We start from the raw sequence: 19,842 nt of genomic DNA on the forward strand, positions 1-19,842 counted from the left end.
TACTGTTGAGTTTGCTGCTCCGCATAGATTACCCTAATCCAGTCTGCTTCCATTAGAGTAGTTTGGCTCCTGGTATACTCTGTAGTGATAATAAGATCTAGCATTTGGGGCGATTGCTCGACATTTAGCTGAGTGTCACTCATGTTAAGTGAGAGTGATTTCTTCCTAAAAATAATGCTTCAGTTTATTTTATTACATTCATTTATTTATATTTTTTGCAGTTTAAAGAATTTGCATGGCCCTACTGAAGGATGTTCTCTAGATATCAGTTCATGTAATTAAGAATGTGTGTGTGTGTGTGTTCATAGTGAAGCATAACAAATACACTACAGCAAGTGCTTAGTGGGGTCTGACACGGAAATTGTTGAATAAAAAAAAATGTGATTTTTGCCAGAGTAAAAACAAGAACAAGAACCTGACTGGTTCCTGTCCGGAGATCAGACATTAAAATCAAACTCTGACCAAATGTTAATCGTTAAAGGGAGCTGCGTTCAGTGATCCCTTCCGATCCAACGCATTTTATGGGCGGTGTCTGTGATCTTATTTGCTTCTAAAGTTTTGAAGGGGTTTTTTTGTTGGTTTTTTTTTTCAGATTTCTTTATTGCGTATTAGGGTGGGGGGAAAAGGGGGCTTGAAATCGGGGTGCAGCTTTGGGGCGTTTTTTTGTTTTCCCGTTTTGTGTTTGTGTCTTCCTTTATGTATTTTCGATGATAAGATTATCTTGGAGTTCGAGGCTGAAATGTGGGTGTGTCGACTAAGGTTGTCATTCTCATTTGGGGGTGGGGCGACCGTTAGGCAATCACTCGACCTGCTATACATAGCAGCCGAATCTTCTTCAAATTTTAACTTATGATCTTAAAAATGAATGAATATAATAGAGTGACCTTGAATATAATACTGCGGTTGGTCACGTTTGGATTGTAGATAGAAACATGTAGGTTAGTGACTGTGACGACATCATGGAAGTACTTACACTAGAGTACAATATGGAAGACAGTATGGGGATACCTGCACTAGAGTACGATATGTAGGCGGTTCCGTTGATTAACTAGAACAGTGATGTCAGAATTGACACAAAAATCCATCGGAAGCACACACACACACACACACGCACGCACACACACACTCACACACACACACACACACACACACACACACACACACACACACACACACACACACACACACACACACACACACACGCGCACACACACGAGTGTATGTGCGCGCACCTGTGTAGAAATATGTTGGACAAAGACAGTGAAATGTGTGACAGATGCCAATAGTCTAAAATCAACAGGGATGAATACACCTAAGTTATCTAAACTTAAACTTCAACGTATTCTCACGTGCACCAATTGTATGGTTCTCCTCTTTGTAACCTTTCTCTCCCCGTCCCCCTCATTTTCTCTCTCTCTCTCTCTATCTATCTTTCATACACATACATACATACATACATGTAGACATACATACATACATACATACATACATACATGTAGACATACATACATACATACACACATACATACATGTAGACATACATACATACATACACACATACATACATGTAGACATACATACATACATACATACATACATACATGTAGACATACATACATACATACACACATACATACATGTAGACATACATACATACATACATACATACATACATACATACATACATACATACACACATACATACATACATTATTATGGCTGCCCCCTCGTTATCGAGTATGGCCATTGCACGAAGCTTAACTGTTATTGGTGCTGTGATCGAATGTGACTTTTTAGCCCAGCTAAAGATCTACAATGTCTTGTACAAAATTGGCAACTAAAACCTTTACCGGTAATAGCCGGCTGTAGTTGTAACTGGGCTTCATGTACCTTTGCATGTCGTTTAAGTCCTCCTGCCGAATTACACTCTCTTCCACTTGCCCGACAGATATGATTAGTATGGTGTGTACATAAATACATACATACATACATACATATACATACATACATGTAGACATACATACATACATACACACATACATACATGTAGACATACATACATACATACACACATACATACATGTAGACATACATACATACATACATACATACATACATGTAGACATACATACATACATACACACATACATACATGTAGACATACATACATACATACATACATACATACATACATACACACATACATACATACATTATTATGGCTGCCCCCTCGTTATCGAGTATGGCCATTGCACGAAGCTTAACTGTTATTGGTGCTGTGATCGAATGTGACTTTTTAGCCCAGCTAAAGATCTACAATGTCTTGTACAAAATTGGCAACTAAAACCTTTACCGGTAATAGCCGGCTGTAGTTGTAACTGGGCTTCATGTACCTTTGCATGTCGTTTAAGTCCTCCTGCCGAATTACACTCTCTTCCACTTGCCCGACAGATATGATTAGTATGGTGTGTACATAAATACATACATACATACATACATATACATACATACATGTAGACATACATACATACATACACACATACATACATGTAGACATACATACATACATACACACATACATACATGTAGACATACATACATACATACATACATACATACATGTAGACATACATACATACATACACACATACATACATGTAGACATACATACATACATACATACATACATACATACATACACACATACATACATACATTATTATGGCTGCCCCCTCGTTATCGAGTATGGCCATTGCACGAAGCTTAACTGTTATTGGTGCTGTGATCGAATGTGACTTTTTAGCCCAGCTAAAGATCTACAATGTCTTGTACAAAATTGGCAACTAAAACCTTTACCGGTAATAGCCGGCTGTAGTTGTAACTGGGCTTCATGTACCTTTGCATGTCGTTTAAGTCCTCCTGCCGAATTACACTCTCTTCCACTTGCCCGACAGATATGATTAGTATGGTGTGTACATAAATACATACATACATACATATATACATACATACATACATACATACAATACATACATACATACATACATATACTTGTGTATGAGGAAGAACCCTTCTGATAATTAAAAGTATCGTCCTCTCTTTAAGCCTGTAAGTCTTCCACATATCTTTTGGCAAGCCTTCCACACAAAGCTGTCCCTTAGACATCGGTCTACAGGTGTATATTCTAATGTCTGCGATTGTGTCTTTTTCAACTGCCAGCATACTTTATAAACATTCCCACATGTGCTGCATGTTCCACAATCTTTTGTCACCAATCTTCTGTCGTCAGCTTTGTGTCCGACCTGATGACTTCGTTGATGACAAATGAGCCCTGCCCCACAGAAACATTCAGCCACGAATTCAGTTTACCAATCCTACATACATACGTCTGTGCAAACGTGCGTACATGCAAGTATACATACATACAGTAATAGGTAGTTATGTATACAAACGAAAGGACACAACACTCAGTAAGTATTTTGGCCATCTTTCGGTACAAGTACCATAACTGCCACGTGTGTGTTTGTTTACATTTGAAGAAGAAGATCGTCACTCTCCGTAAATTTTTTTTATATATGGGGAGGTTAGGGTTAGGGTTAGGGGGGGAGAAAAGGGTTTCTTTTTTCTTCAGAAATGTAAACAAACCTACGTGGGTTTATAATTGGCAGTTATGGTACTTGTACCGTAAGATCGCCAAGTATTTGTAATAACAGTTGTAACTTGGACTTTCATTTCACAAAGTTTCACAGACGTAAAAGAATGTCTGATCGTTCCGAAGTTGCGGTTCTGTGTGGTGAGGCAGACACTAGTCTTAAAGAAATTGGGTAATATGTAAAGTTTGTTCCTGTAAGTGAATTTGGATCAGCAAGTGGAACCGGACTGCTGCTAAATGTTTTAAAGGTTGTTGGATATTGTTGAATGTTTATGAATTAAATCAGAAACTTCGAAGCCAGAAATGGTAGAAAAATGTCCAGTTTGTCTTCAGATATATCGATAAAGATATGTTGACAGAGCTGGGCCCCATTGCAATGGGACGTTACCGAAATGTTTGTGCAAGATAGGTAGAGAGAAGATAAGGAAAAGTTTAGATGAAAATAACTTGGTTCAATCCCCCGTGCAACAAACAATGCCTTCTTTTATTCCTCCTCAGTCACCATTTCTCGCTTCATTACCATAATTTGGGGTTGAAAGAACAAATCGATTGTATTCTCATTCCATCCCATCCAGTATTTATGTTAGAATTCATCGTCCAAGTGGGATGATGGCAGAATCCATGGAGTGGTGGACACATCACTTGTATTTAGATATGTCCTTCCACGATTTGAATTCAAACCTCATTGATGCCAGCCAGAATGCTTTGCAGTATTTAGCAATGCCTTTTTCTGAGTTCTGAGTTCAAATCTTGCTGAGGTTTTTATTTCCTTTTCATAATTCGGGGATTGATAACATGCAGTACCTCTCCTATACTGTGCAACAAAACGATAAGAAAACAGATTCATAGAATTGGAAGATCATCAAATGAATTAGTTTTTGATATTTAGATAAGTCCCTTAAGGTCCCATTCCAAATTTTAGCTAAGACTGACTTTGCATTTTAACATTCTGGGGTAAAAAAAAAGAGAATTATGCCAGCAATGTACTAAGTCATTAGATTTCTTACCTAATCTTCTCCTAAGATTTTGTGGTTTTGTGATAAATCAGAAATTCTTGTAACATATTTCGTTTTTGGATTTGGTTTTCAAGATTCTTTATGTGAGTTAGTGTGTTGAAGTGTATTCTGTTGTGTCTGGGGAGAGTCATTTTCTTTTTGTGCCTTATAATTAAACACACTCACCAGTAAAATTTATAACATAAATAAACATATTATAAAGTTGAAATACCATATTACAAGTTGTCATAAATAGGGTTAAAAGAAAAGATTATTAAGAGCAATAATAACATCGTTGTTGTTGTTGTTATTGTTGTCATTTATATTCCTCAGTAACCGTAACTCAACCCCACATGGAACACATCAAGTCCAGAGACAGCACAACCCAACCAGTTACATATCATGAAAGCTTAGATGCTCCGAGACCAGCTTCATTTCAACATCCCAAATATCGGTTCCAGGAAACATTAGCTCATCTATTACAAGGTCATGACTTCTTGTTGCCAGGGGCAACTCAGCCGGTGAATCAAGAACCAAGCAACTGTGAGTGACATCCGGTTCTTTTATGGAATTCAATAAGTTATTATTGTTGTTGTTAGTTTTTTGCCCCAGGTCAGTCAGCCCTGACCTAGCAGACCTATTTTATTGCTTAATCCTGGATCGCTTCTGATCAGGAAGTCATGTAATTAGTGGTGATGCATCCATGACCATCTCTTCTGTCTGTGTATCAATGACTACAATGTTGAATGTGTCATTTTTTTAAAGATGGTTATGTATAATTTGAAGGTTTATTTGGCAGCAGTTAAAGGTGTAGAAATTCTCAAGATTGACAGAATCATCATCATCATCATCATCATTATCATCATCACCACCACCATCATCATCATCATCATCATCATCATTATTATTATTACTTTTCATATTCATTCAACAGATTAGACTATTGGAAAAGAAAACAATCCTAACATCAGGCTACGAGTAACCTTAGATGCCAAGAACCTTCCTAAGTATCCTAGCTGCTCCTAATAACACTGTTTTCTGAAGCTGTACTAAACTGGGCTCTATTCCTTTTTTCCTCTCTCCATCTGTTCAGATCTTTAGGATTAGTTCCCAATGCACCTATAACTACTGGGATACATTTTACCTGCACTTTCCATAGTCTCTATAATGCAATATCTAGGTCCTGGTACTTTGCCATTTTTTCTATACTTCTCATTTTGACTTTCTCGTCATTTGCGATTGTAAAGTTAATTATCTGGCACTTTCTGTTCTCTTTATTATTACTGACTGAGAAAGCGGAGCATGCCATCAAAGTGACACTAGGGTACAAATATATGAAGCCCAGTTTACCCATCATGACTACCCGTCTGATAAGTGTACACCAGGCACATGCATCACAACCATATGTGTACGACATGAAGACCACATATCAAGATAAACAGTGCATGACCTTGCAGGTGGGACCCAGTTAGAATTTTCTTCAGGTTGAGTGGCTCATCCTGCTCAAAGGGTCCCTGAATAAGGGTCGTTTAAGGATGTTGAATGAAGCACTCATGTTTGAAAATCCAAAGAATCCCTCTCAACAATTGTCTATGATGCTCCCCCACTACTTCTGCTCGTGATCAGAGATGCACGTATTGTCAGCCACTAAGGGACATGCTCAACTGGTTAAGATCAAGCAACTGACCAGCAAATCTGTGGTATTGAGCAGAATATTTTCTGTAGCCCATCTTTTATACCAAGACAAAACAATGTACATGATAACACCTCCAATCAGTTAAGATCAGAAGCTATGACAGCCACTGCCCGGTACTGCATCAGGGCACCATGAGAGCCACTGCCTGCTACTGCATCAGGGCATTATTATTATCATTATCAATTATTACCTTTGCACAGCTTCTAATGCTGGAGGTGTACTCTGGTGTCAACTGTTCACTACCAGTGAACTAAGGTACCTCCCCCCACACCTTATTTTTCGAGCACCTTCCGGAGTATTCCAACCGTTCCAAGCCGTGCTGTTTTCTGCAAGTGCTCCATCCTTATTGCAGCCCCTATTTGTTCCACGTACTTCTTGAGATTTTTGCTCACTGTTCCCAGGGCTCCAACAATTATCGGTACTACTGCTACCGTTTTCATTGACTACAATTATTATTATTATTATTATTATTATTATTATTATTACTATCATCATCATCATCATCATCATCATCATCATCATCATCATTATTATTATTATTATTATTATTATTATTATTATTACTATCATCATCATCATCATCATCATCATCATCATTATTATTATTATTATTATTACTATCATCATCATCATCATCATCATCATCATCATCATCATTATTATTATTATTATTATTATTATTATTATTATTATTACTATCATCATCATCATCATCATCATCATCATCATCATTATTATTATTATTATTATTATTATTATTACTATCATCATCATCATCATCATCATCATCATCATTATTATTATTATTATTATTACTATCATCATCATCATCATCATCATTATTATTATTATTATTATTATTATTATTATTATTATTATTATTATTACTATCATCATCATCATCATCATCATCATTATTATTATTATTATTATTACTATCATCATCATCATCATCATCATCATCATCATCATTATTATTATTATTATTATTATTATTATTATTATTATTATTATTATTACTATCATCATCATCATCATCATCATCATCATCATTATTATTATTATTATTATTATTATTATTATTATTATTATTATTAAGGTGGTGAGCTGGCAGAATTGTTAGCTTGCAGGACAAACTGCTTAGTAGCATTTCATCTGTCTTTAGATTGTGAGTTCAAATCACACCAAGGTTGACTTTACCTTTCATCCTTTTGGGGTTGATGAAATAAGTACCTGTGAAACACTGGGGTCAATGTAATTGACTTATCCCCTCCCACAAAGTTTCAGGCCTTCTGCCTATAGTTGAAAGGATTATCATTATCATAACCCCACATTCTATTTGTCTTTTGCTATCCACATTGTTTTTCTAAATTTAAACCCTTTCTGGTTAATAAAGGAATAATTTTTATTGCTGTAGTAAGAATGTTTAATATAAATTCACATCAGCCAATACCAGTACATCACTCATCACTCATCACATCAACCACCCCTCAATACCACTATTTATTCATCAATCACTCATTTCCAAATCATCAATCACTCTCTCTTAAATCATCATTTACCCTTCTCCCAGTGCATTTATTATTCCTTAGCACTGGTGCCTACACAACAACCACTTACTCCAAACTCATCAATCATTCCCTCCTAAGTCATCAATCACCCTTTCACAACACATAAATCACAGGAATTACAATATTTTCATTGTCTCTCTCTCTCCCTCTCCCCTCTCTCTCTCTCCAGCTCATGTAAAAAAGTTCCGTTTCAAACCGAATCAAGAGAAAAACTATGAGAAAAAATTGATATTCATGATTCAGGTAATTATGACTCCCTTAAATTCCATTTGTCACTGTCCCCGATTAAACAGTCTGGGGCTTGTGACCTCATCCCTGTTGGGGTTGCATGTTTTTTTGTTTAATGAAATAAGACAAAAACAACAGATTTTGTAGTCAAGTAGTTTCTTATGTTCTCTATAATGCAGACATACATACATACACACACATACACACACATAAACACACACATACACACACATGCGCACACACACATATACACATGTAACACATACATACACATACATACATGCACACACACATACATATGTATGTATGTGTGTGTGTGTATATATATATATATATACACATCAAAGGCACCATCCGAATGTGGTCGAAGCCAGGTCTGCCTGACCAGCTACTGTGCTGGTGGGACGTAAAAAGTACCAACCGATTGTGACCAATGTCAGTACCCCAATGACTGGCTCCTGTGTTGGTGGCACTTAAAAAGTACCATCCAAGCATGTTCGTTGCCAGACCTGCTTTACTGGCTCCGGTGCCAGAGGCATGTAAAAAGCACCTGCTACACACTCAGAGTGGTTGGCGTTAGGAAGGGCATCCAGCTGTAGAAACATTACCAGATCAGATGAGCCTGGTGCAGCCATCTGGTTCGCCAGCCCTCAGTCAAACCGTCCAACCCATGCCAGCATGGAAAACGAATGTTAATCAATGATGATTGATACCCTAGATGTGCATAAATACACACACACACACACACACACAAGCACATGCACAAATGTGTTTTAGGCATATAACAGCGTGAAGCCTTTATTGTGAGGTTGTATGAAGTGTGTGTGTGTGTGTGTGTGTGTGTGTGTGTGTGTGTGTGTGTGTGTGTTGTGAATTTGTGAGGCACATTATTGTATGAAGAATGAGTTGTGATGTTGGTTGTATAGAGATATCAGTTGTGAAGGAGGAGGAGGAGGAGGAGGAGTTATGTAAAGAGGCAGTTTGTGGTGAATGTGAATTATTGCTTGCTGTCAATGGATGGGGATTATCATAGAGTAAGACATGTTGAGAAGTGGTGTGGTGTGGGGGGATGGTCATTTCTCAAGAAGAAACGGGGCTGGGGCTTGTTTAGAAAGCAGAAGGTATTTTAACCAAATTTTGTTTGAATTGCTTGCAGGAAGTTGAAGAAATAAAGATGGAATTTGAAAACTGCCAACTGAGATTGGAATCAAAGTACGAAGCTATTAGAATATTGAAGCAACAGGTGAGGTCTGGAAAGATTGAAGCATTTTGGACTTTTATTCTTGTGTTTTGTTTGTCTTTTTGGCAAAAAGCCATTAACCATTCCTCTAACATTGTTCCAATATTTGGCAAGAATGGTAAAATACCAGACTAAGTGTCTTAGAATGGCAGAATTAATAAAGTCTCAGAATAGGGTCATGCTGAGGTCAACTTTGCCTTTCTTCCTTCTGAGGTCAATGTACCGAAGTACCAATGTACTCAGGTGCTAAGGGTTATTTAATTGACGGTACTCTCTCTCCAAGATGAGAGATCTTGTGTCTATGATCATTTATCTTTTAATAACAGTAATGTTACCAAAACAGTAGTGCCAAACAAAATGGCTCCCAATAGTAGAACAATATAAATGGCAGTGCCAGACAAAATGCGCTACAATATTGAGTTGTTTCTCTCTAGGTTCTGAGTTCAAATCCCGCCAAGGTCATCTGTCTTTCATCCCTCTATGTTCATTGAAATTAATACCAGTCATACACTGGTATTGGTTCTGATGATTAACAAACAACTGACAAGCAAATCTGTGGTATTGAGCATAGTATTTGCTGTAGCCCATCTTTTATACCAAGACAAAACAATGTACATGATAACACTTCCAATCAGTTAAGATCAGAAGCCATGAGAACCACTGCCTGGTACTGCATCAGGGCATTTATTATCATTATTTTTGTTGTTGTTATTGTCATCAAGGCAGGAAGCTGGCAGAAACATTAGCACATTGGGTGAAATGCTTAACAGTATTTTGTCCATCTTCCCATTCTGAGTTCTAATTCCGCTGAGGTCAGCTATGCCTTACATCCTTTTGGGGTTGACAAAATAAGTAACAATTAAGTACTGGGTGAGGAGTCAATGTAATCAACTCTCCCCCGCCCCCAAATTTCAGGGGCCTATTGCAGAAAAGGATTATTAGCTTTGACAGAAACAATCATTGAATGATGCCACATAAACCCTAATAATTTAAGGGACAGGTGATGAGTCCTTCAGCACTCTTAATGTGAGTCGACAGATTAAAGGATGATTATTGATCACCCTATTATGAAACCATCTACTAATTAAAGAAATAATCAACATTATCCTTCTTCAGTTGCTTTTATATTTTTTTATCTAATACCTATTTTTTCCCATCTGTCATTCTTTGTTAACCCGTATCATTTCTTTTGACTGGAATCACTTCAATAAGATGGAAACGTCTCGCAAAGAAAGCAGTAATTTGGAGAAAAAGATCAAATGTGAAAATAAAGAACTTGTCAAGGTAAAATATTGCATTTACTTATAAAATGATCTTTAAGAAAAGAATTATTGTTGTTGTGGAAGAACCATTGGCTGGACAAAGAGCTGCTCGGCAGTTCGTCCATCTTTGCATTCTGACTTCAAATTCTGTCATGGTTGACTTCCATCTTTCCAGAAACTGAGTTGGTGTACTTTACTTGCCCCCTCCTCCAAAATTGCTGGCCTTGTGCCAAAGTTTGAAACCATTGTTATTATAAGGCAGCAAGCTGGCAGAATCGTTAGCACTCTGGACAAAATGCTTAGCAGTATTTTGCTGACATTGCCTTTCATCCTTTTGAGGGTCAATAAATTAAGTACCAGTGAAACACTGGGGTCGATGTAATTGGCTAGTCCTCTCCCTCAAAATTTCAGGCCCCTTGTGCCTTTAGTAGAAAGGATTATTATTATTATTATTATTATTATTATTATTATTATTATTTGTGTAGGTCCATAAGTACTGACCAGTTCTGTTATAGTGCTACAACTGACCAATTGTCTGAATGCATCTGATTTACAGAAGTATTGAACACTTTATTTCAATCAAATATCCAATTAACTATATTGTATGGTGTGTGTGTGTGTGTGTGTGTGTGTGTGTGTGTGTTCAGTGGACCAAGAGGAAGGGACAGTGTTTATAAGATATTACTGTAGTTGTTGTGGTTCTGTCTCCAAGTCAGTTCTAACCATGGCTGTTACTCCCATATCAGATGCTGTTATAATTGCTCAGGTGCTGTATTAGGGTTGTGCTACTGTTGCAGTATTGTTGTAGTAGCTTAGAGTTGTTGTGGTAGCATTGTAAGGAACTGTTGGTGTCTGTTTATCTTTTACTTCATTCACTCACTGGGCTGAGGCCATGCTGGGGCTCTGCTTTCAAGGTTTTTATCAAATAATCAACCCAAGGACTTATTTTTAATGCCTGGTACTTTTTCTATCAGTTTGCTTTTGCTGAACTGTTAAGTCACTGGATGTAAACCCAACACTGGTTGTCAAGCAGTGGTAGGCAACAACCAGCACAAACACAGATACACACACTTTGATAAAACACAGCGACACATATACGTATGAAGGACTTCTTTCAGTTTCTGTGTATTAAGTCCACTCACATGACTTTGTTGACCCCAGGCTATATTAAAAAACTCTTGTCCAAAGCACAGTGAAGTGGAACTGAACCTAAGACTTCATAGTTTGGAAGCAAGCTTCTTACCAACATTGCCACACCTGAGATTGTGTAAATAGTCAACCTGTATCATGTGCAGCAGTTCCAGGGATGACTGAATGTATGTACAAAGTGTCTGAGATGATGAAAAGAAGACATCGCTAAGGAATAATATCATCATCATCATCATCATCATCATCGTTTAACGTCCGTTCTCCATGCTAGCATGGGTTGGACGGTTCGACCGGGGATCTGGGAAGCCAGAAGGCTGCACCAGGCTCCAGTTTTATCTGGCAATGTTTCTACAGCTGGATGCCCTTCCTAACGCCAACCACTCCGTGAGTGTAGTGGGTGCTTTTTACGTGCCACCCGCACAGTAACTGCCACCCGATAATCACAAATCAACAACAAACAGCCAGAAAAGGTCTCGTTTCATTGTAGGGTTCTTGTCTGAGACTGAATTCAAAAACTTATTTCTTACCCAACAATTGTGGTTTGTTATTAAATTGCCTTCTCTATCTCTGTATTTCTTCATCAGGCAGTGAACAGTCTCCAGTTTGCATTGGGTCTCCAAGAGACCACATTGATGGACAGCCAACAGACGTGGGCCCACAGGTTTGATAGGTCAGTCCTCCTTTTTCAACAGGATTCCTTCCTTCATCATCATCATCACTGCCATCATCTCCCTTACCACCATCATCATCATCACCACCATATCAACAGCATCATCATCAACATCATTTTAGGAGAGTGGCTAAACACTCCACAGAGAACATACCTCCACCACTTCTAAAATGTAAATTAAGGTGCCGGACAATGGAACAAAGCTACAAACTCTAGGTGGAAAGCATAATTAACCCCAGAATATAGCTGGTACTTTAAAATCCCATCATTATCAGACAACATAACTCTTACATTTTTACAAGACAAGTCATTGAGAGAGACTCTATGTTGTTGCTAGCAATAGCAGCCAAATGACCCTCAAATCACAGCATCTTAAAAATGGACATGTTAGATAAGGTAGTCCTGAGTTCATTCCACATACAGAAAAGACAGGATGGTCCTGGGAGGATTACCTTTGACCAGAGGTTTGTTTGGTCATGGTTGATCTATAGCCAACCAACGGTAATGGCATTTGTACAACCCTATAGGCTTGGGCTACTTACTGGCACTCCATCGATTACGACCACAAGGGTTCCAGTTGATCTGATCAATGGAACAAGCCTGCCCAAGAAATTAATGTGCAAGTGGCTGAGTGCTCCACAGACATGCATACCCTTAACGTAGTTCTCAGGGAGATTCAGTGTGACACAGAATGGGACAAGGCTGGTCCTTCAAAATTCAGGTACTACTCATTTTTGCCAGCTGAGTGGACTGGAGCAATGTGGAGTAAAGAGTGTCTTGCAAACAATGCATCACCAGGAATTGAACTCATGACTTTAAGACCATGAGCCAAATACCCTAACCACTGAGCCATGTGTCTTCTGTAGGTTTGGAGTGACTTAATCTTAGTACACCACTGGTACTTTATTTTATTTACCTTAGAAGAATAAAAGAAAGAATTGACTGTGACTGGATTTGAACTCATGGTGTCAACATTACTAAAGAGAATCAGTGAGGCATTACTGATTCTACAAACTTTTGTTGTCAGAGAAATCAAAAACTGATTTCCAATATGTTTGGTTCTCTCTCAGACTTAATAGGAAGCATTCAATGGTTATACCAACCTGAATTTAGCAATGTGTGGAATTAACATAAAAGTGGTTGAGTATTAGACTCTGGTGTCTTTGACTCAGTTCTTAAGAAGAATCTGTCATGACAGGCGGTGGCTTTGGTTGATGCAATGTGGAATTGGTAAATGAAGACACATTTTGTTGTTCAACCTTGCCAGATCAAATTGGAGTCTGGTGCTGCCTGCCGGCTTGCCTCAGTCAAACCGTCCAACCCATGCCAGCGTAGAAAACGGACGTTAAACGATGATGATGATGATGATTGTAAATTGCCAACTCCCAATATCTTAATGGCCAGCAATAAATATTTGTTAACTGGTACATATTTTATCAAGCCTGGGTGGGGGGAAGGGCAATGTTGCCTATGGTGGGGTTTAGAATGTCAAAAGACCTAAATATTGGTTTCTGACTTAGGTGCATGGCTAGGAATTCGATGGGAGGGAAGCAGGGAGTCAATTTAACTAACTCCAGAAGATAACTGGTATTATTTTATTGACCCTGGAAGAATGAAAGGTGTGGTTGGTTTTGGTAGGATTTTAAAGCTGGTATGTAAGAGGAAGCATCAGGGCTTTTAATGTTGTATTCCGCATTTCTACATCCACCACCACCACAGCCACCACTACCACCACCACCACTACTACCACTATTACTACCACCACCACCACCACTAACACCACAAATACCACAACCACTACCACCACTAACGCCACTACCACCACCACCACCACCACAAATACCACAACCATTGCCACCACTAACGCCACTACCACCACCACCACCACCACCACCACCACCACCACACCACCACCACCACTAACACCACAAATACCACAACCACTACCACCACTAACGCCACTACCACCACCACCACCACCACCACCACCACAAATACCACAACCACTACCACCACTAACACCACTACCACCACTATCGCCGCCACCACCACCACCACCACCACCTTTTGGGTTGAGGAAAAAATAAAAAAATATGCAACATGCCAGTGAACAGCTGGACCTACCCACACACTGATTCACCAATGTCTGGGTTGGACCTACCCACACATTGATTCACCAATGTCTGGGTAGATCAGCCACATATGTTGTGCTTCTGTGTGCGTGTGTGTGTGTTTAATGTAATGCATTCAGTCACAGTAGGCCAAAACATTGAAACAACAGCAACTATTACTACTACTACCACTGCTGCCACCATGGTAAATTCTATTGATGTTAAACAAAAATTAGCCGCCCCGCCGCCGCCGCCGCCGCCGCCGCCGCCTCCCCCTATCCAGTCAGTCCCATGTGACGCAGAGTGAGAAAATAAATTATGTTCTCTTCACTTAATATTCCTATCCATTCATTGGACGGTTTTTTTATCTTTTTAACTTTAGAACACACACACATACACACAAATATATGTATTGCAAAATATACACACACGCATACGTATATATATATTTATACTTGTAATGTGTGTGTGCGTGCGTTTATATATATATATATATATATATATATATATATATATATATATATACTTTGTATGCATGTGTCTAAGTATGTACATATGTCAAGTCAGTTATGAGGCTCTTGCAAGAGCTACTGGTAACATGAAATCCAGTACAACCTGTTGCCTGGTCAGGTTGTCAGCAACTAAACCGGCACCCCCACCAGGCTATCCAGGTGAGGAGGGTTTCTAGAAACCCAGCAGGATTAAAAACAAGACCTGCTGAAAGGTCAGATAAACCTAGTGCAGATTCAATGGCTATCTAGCAATAGCAGGGGTACGAAGAAATTCCAAGATGGTGTCTGGCATGCTGAAAGACCACTGGCAGTGAGACATCCCTCAGCTTCTGTTGAAGCATGTCTCTAGGAGAAGGTCACTCTGATATAAAACCAAATATTCAGGGAATTATTTCCACAGCAAGACAGATGCAGGGGAAGTGCTATGAGCAGAATAAGGATCTTGTCCAGGTATTCATTGATTTAACGAAAGCCTTTGATACTGTGAATAGGGCCTTGCTATGACAAATACTTGGCAAACTTGGATGTCTGGATCATTTTGCATCTATAATAAAATCATTTCATGATGGGATGCAGTCTTGGGTCAATGTTGGTGGTGCCATGACAGGACCCATTCCTGTAGAGAATGGTGTCAAGCAGGGTGACATCCTTGCCCCAACTCTCTTTTCTTTGTACTTTGCTGCTGCTTTTTACTCATGCTTTTGCTAAGGTTAGCTCTCTGGGAATATATGTCAGATATCGATCTTCTGGTCGCCTCTTTAATCTGCCAATTTGCTGCCAATTCAAAAGATTTCTAGTCTCTTATTCGTGACCTCCTTTATGCAAATGACTGTGACTTAGTCACTCATACAGTGGATGACATGCAAATACTTATGAATCGTATTTCTGCTTCTTGCAAGGCATTTGAACTCAGCATTAGCCTGGACAAGACTGTTGTAATGTTCCAGCCTGCACCAGGAAATCCATATATGGAACCAGCTATTTTGGTTGAAGGAACAGTTATGAAAGTGGTAGACAAACTTGTCTACTACTTTCAGAACTGTTCCTTATGGCAGCATACTCAGCCATTCTTGCTCCCTGAATGATGAAATATCTTTCAGGCTGCAAAGAACAACTGATTCCTTCTGGTCTTTTCAGTCTCATGTCTGGTCTCAAAATGGCATCACAAAGCAAACAAAAATCGCTGTGTACCGTGCATGTGTACTGACATCGATCCTTTACTAATGTGAAACAGGGACCCTTAACAAACGTCATGTAAGGGTCCATGAACACTTTTATCAGAGATGTTTCAGATACACTGAATGTTGGCTGGACCTTAAAAACTGCAGACACACAGGTCCTGAGGACAGCTGATATCTTGAGTATTGAGGCGATAGTGCACAAGCACCGGTTACACTGGACTGGACACCTTATTAGAATAAAGGACAGCAGAATCCCTAAGCAGATGCTATATGGGAAACTTGTGAATGGAAAGAGACCCTGGCAGAAACCAAGGCTGCGATTTAAGAACTGTGTAAAGTCCTCATTAAAGGCCTGTGATATGCAGGACACTGACTGGGAGAACAATACCTATCATCTCCACAGATGGAGGAAGCAGGTTAAGGATGAGATCTACACCTTTGAAAGAGCATGTATTCTTCATGAAGAACTTAAGTGTGCTGCTCAAAAGCACACTGCTGGTATAGTGGACGGGGAAAGCTTGGTCTGCAATGTTTGCAGTTGTGTATGCTTGTCAAGACCAGGACTCTTTAGCCACAAACAGAGCCGCAAGTGCAAAATATAAGTTAGTTCTAGAGCACACAATGTTCCTAAAGGTCAGCAATGGTCTTCCTTGGTCACGGGTGGACGGCCATCGTGCTTGTATGTGTATTTCTTATTTTCAGTTTTGATTTTATTTATATTTACAAAATATTTTAAAATTTGATTTTGTAATTTTTGACATTATTTTCATTTTATTCTTGCAATTTCTTGTTTTAATTATTTATAAACCTTTCCTTTGTTTCTCATTAAAATTTAGTTTTAAGCTAATATTTGTTTTAACTTTTAGTTGATATGTTAAAATGTCTGACTTGTAAATGCATGACTCAAAATACAGACTAGCATTTCATTATGAATTGTCATGTTCTGGGTTCAAATCCTGCTGAGGTGAATGTTACTTTCATGCAGATGGATTTGATGAAATAGAATACCAGTCATGCACTGGGGTAAAATTCAATGGCTGCTGACCCATAGCAATATCTTATCTGCTGGTATTGTACAATGAAGCCCAAATTTCTGATGTGAAGTTGGGGCTTTGATGACATGGAGTAAAGTGAGACAACAGCTGGGATACATGTGGATCCTTGAATTTTATCTGTAACTCCCTATGTTACTGCTAACATAATGCACACACACGCATACACACACACATACGCATACACACACACACACACACACACACACACACACACACATTCTGTCTATCTATCCGTCTGTTTGTCTCTTTCTCTCTCTCTCTCTTTGTCATCACCTGTAATCAAATATGTCTAGATACCTACCCACCTGTTCCACGTACTCATGTACTCCCCAACATACACAGACACCATCTTGACCCACCCACCCGTCACCCCAAACCACAATAAAGCCAAAAAGACAAGTGCCTGCTCTACCTGACCCTTAAATAACAGGGTTCATTTAAAGGCGACCGTTTTAGCCCACCATTTTCACAGGGTCTGTTCAATCTTTTTATAGATTCACCAGAGTTAATTGCCAGGTTACTGCACACAGCAGGTAACAACTGCAATGGTTGCTTCTCAACGACTTCTTAGTAATGAAGTTGATTTATTTGTAGTTTTACCTGAACACATCTAATTAAAAGTCGTTCCACTGTTCACTACCTTATGGAAAGGCCCTACCACTGGATACCTCAGGAGAGGGAAAATATGGCATGAGTGTGTGTGTGTAAGTATGTATATGTGTGTGCGTGTGTATACACACATACACACACACACACATATATATATATATATATATATATATATATATATATATATATATATATATATCATCATCATCATTGCTTAATGTCACCCTTCCATGTTGGCATGATAAATATAAGCTACCATCATCACACACACACATATGTGTATGTGTGTGTGTGTGTATATATAAACACACGTGTATATGAATGTATGTGTCAGCCAATGACTTAACTACTGTCTCTCACGTGTACACATGAGATGGTGTTAAAGAGAGAATTATATTTCAGGATTAATCTATGTAGATTGAATTTACATAAACTTCGTAAGTGGTGAGAGAGAAGCGGGTGGAAGGGGAGGAGGGAAAAGACAGCCGGGAGAAAGATAAGAACTTGTGACTAACAGACAGAGATGTGGAAAGACAGAGGGTGAGTATGGACAGAGAGAGAGAGAGAGAGGGAAAGAGAGAATACCAACAGCTGTTCTAAGTTTCTAATCAGCTCCACATCAGCTATTATTCACCTTTCATACAATATCCATGTTCTCTTGTCATAACACACACCCATACACATTCACAGATATGTGTGTGGTATGTATGTATGTGTGTGTGTGTAACAGCTCATGTTATATCACACATCACGCTTCTCTCGGTACCTCCATTACTATCTTCTTTATCCCTTATTTTTCTTCTTCTTTCTTTCTCTTTTCTTTTCTTCGTGATCCTTCTTTCTCATTCTGTCTCTTTCCTTCTCGTTCTACCAATTGTATCTACCAGTTCTACCAGAGTTCCACAAGAGGAGTAATAACAGCAGTAGTAGTAGTATAGATCCTGATCAAACCTGATCCAATAGACTCGCCACAAGGACTTTCCAAATGTGACCAACTCATCTTTTATTCAGACTCAGTGTATTTAGGATTATCTTATTCAATATGACCTTCATTTAGGACAGTCATATTGATACATCTCAAATAAAAAAATATCCCTCTGACCAATGCCGATATGGAAAATATTGCAGTTAATCTCTTCTCTTCATATTCTCTCCATCTTTCGCATTTCATCAATTTTTATCTTACTCTTTTTTTCTTTCATCACAAAGTGCTTGCAATGAAAATGCAAAATTACTCAATGCCTTGGAAAAACGATCTGAAGAATTACAGAAAGTCCTTTCACAGAAAATGGGTAAGGAATCCTTATTTGGTATTCTAAGAAACTCCTCTCCTCTCCTCACCTGTCCTTTCACATAATTGCATTGATTTTTTATAGATTCCAACCGTTTGCAGTTGTGTACCTGGGCACTGCACAAAATAACTACATTATCCTTGTTTTTACAAATACATATTGGTTATATGTAAGTATAAAAATACCCCATTTATTTAAGGGGTCTTGTATTGCAGGTGCTTGGTGGCCTTACCAGTGCTGATGCCATAGAAAAAAGCACCCAGTAGACTCTGTGATGTGGTTGACATTAGGAAGGGCATTTGGCTGTAGAAACCATGCCAAAGCAGACACTGAAGCTTGGTCCAGCCCTCTGGCTCATCGATTCAAGTTGAACTGTTCAACCCATGCCAGCAGGGAAAACAGACAGTAAATGATGATGATGATGATGATGATTGTGGTGGTGGTGACAATATTAATATATATCTATATATATCTATCACCATCTTCATCATCGTTTAACATCTACTTTGCATTGTGGCATGTGTTGGATGGTTTGACTGAGGACTGGTAAGCGAGGAGGCTGCACCAGGCCCCAATCTGATTTGGCAAGGATTCTACAGCTGGATGCTCTTCCTAATGC

At 38.8% G+C, this 19,842-nt stretch overlaps 1 protein-coding gene across 1 annotated transcript in view; it reads left to right on the forward strand.

Moving 5' to 3' along the window:
- The window catches only part of LOC115219981 (coiled-coil domain-containing protein 125), a 37,493-nt gene that overhangs the window by 4,157 nt on the left and 13,494 nt on the right, over window positions 1-19,842 (forward strand). Inside the window, exons 2-7 of the mRNA XM_029790282.2 lie at window positions 4,981-5,190; window positions 8,084-8,157; window positions 9,299-9,385; window positions 10,595-10,666; window positions 12,378-12,463; window positions 19,141-19,223. Coding sequence (XP_029646142.1) covers window positions 4,981-5,190; window positions 8,084-8,157; window positions 9,299-9,385; window positions 10,595-10,666; window positions 12,378-12,463; window positions 19,141-19,223 — 612 coding nt within the window. The remainder of the gene's footprint in view (window positions 1-4,980; window positions 5,191-8,083; window positions 8,158-9,298; window positions 9,386-10,594; window positions 10,667-12,377; window positions 12,464-19,140; window positions 19,224-19,842) is intronic.

This window comes from Octopus sinensis, linkage group LG15 (genome assembly GCF_006345805.1).
Source record: "Octopus sinensis linkage group LG15, ASM634580v1, whole genome shotgun sequence".
Lineage (NCBI taxonomy): Eukaryota > Metazoa > Mollusca > Cephalopoda > Octopoda > Octopodidae > Octopus > Octopus sinensis.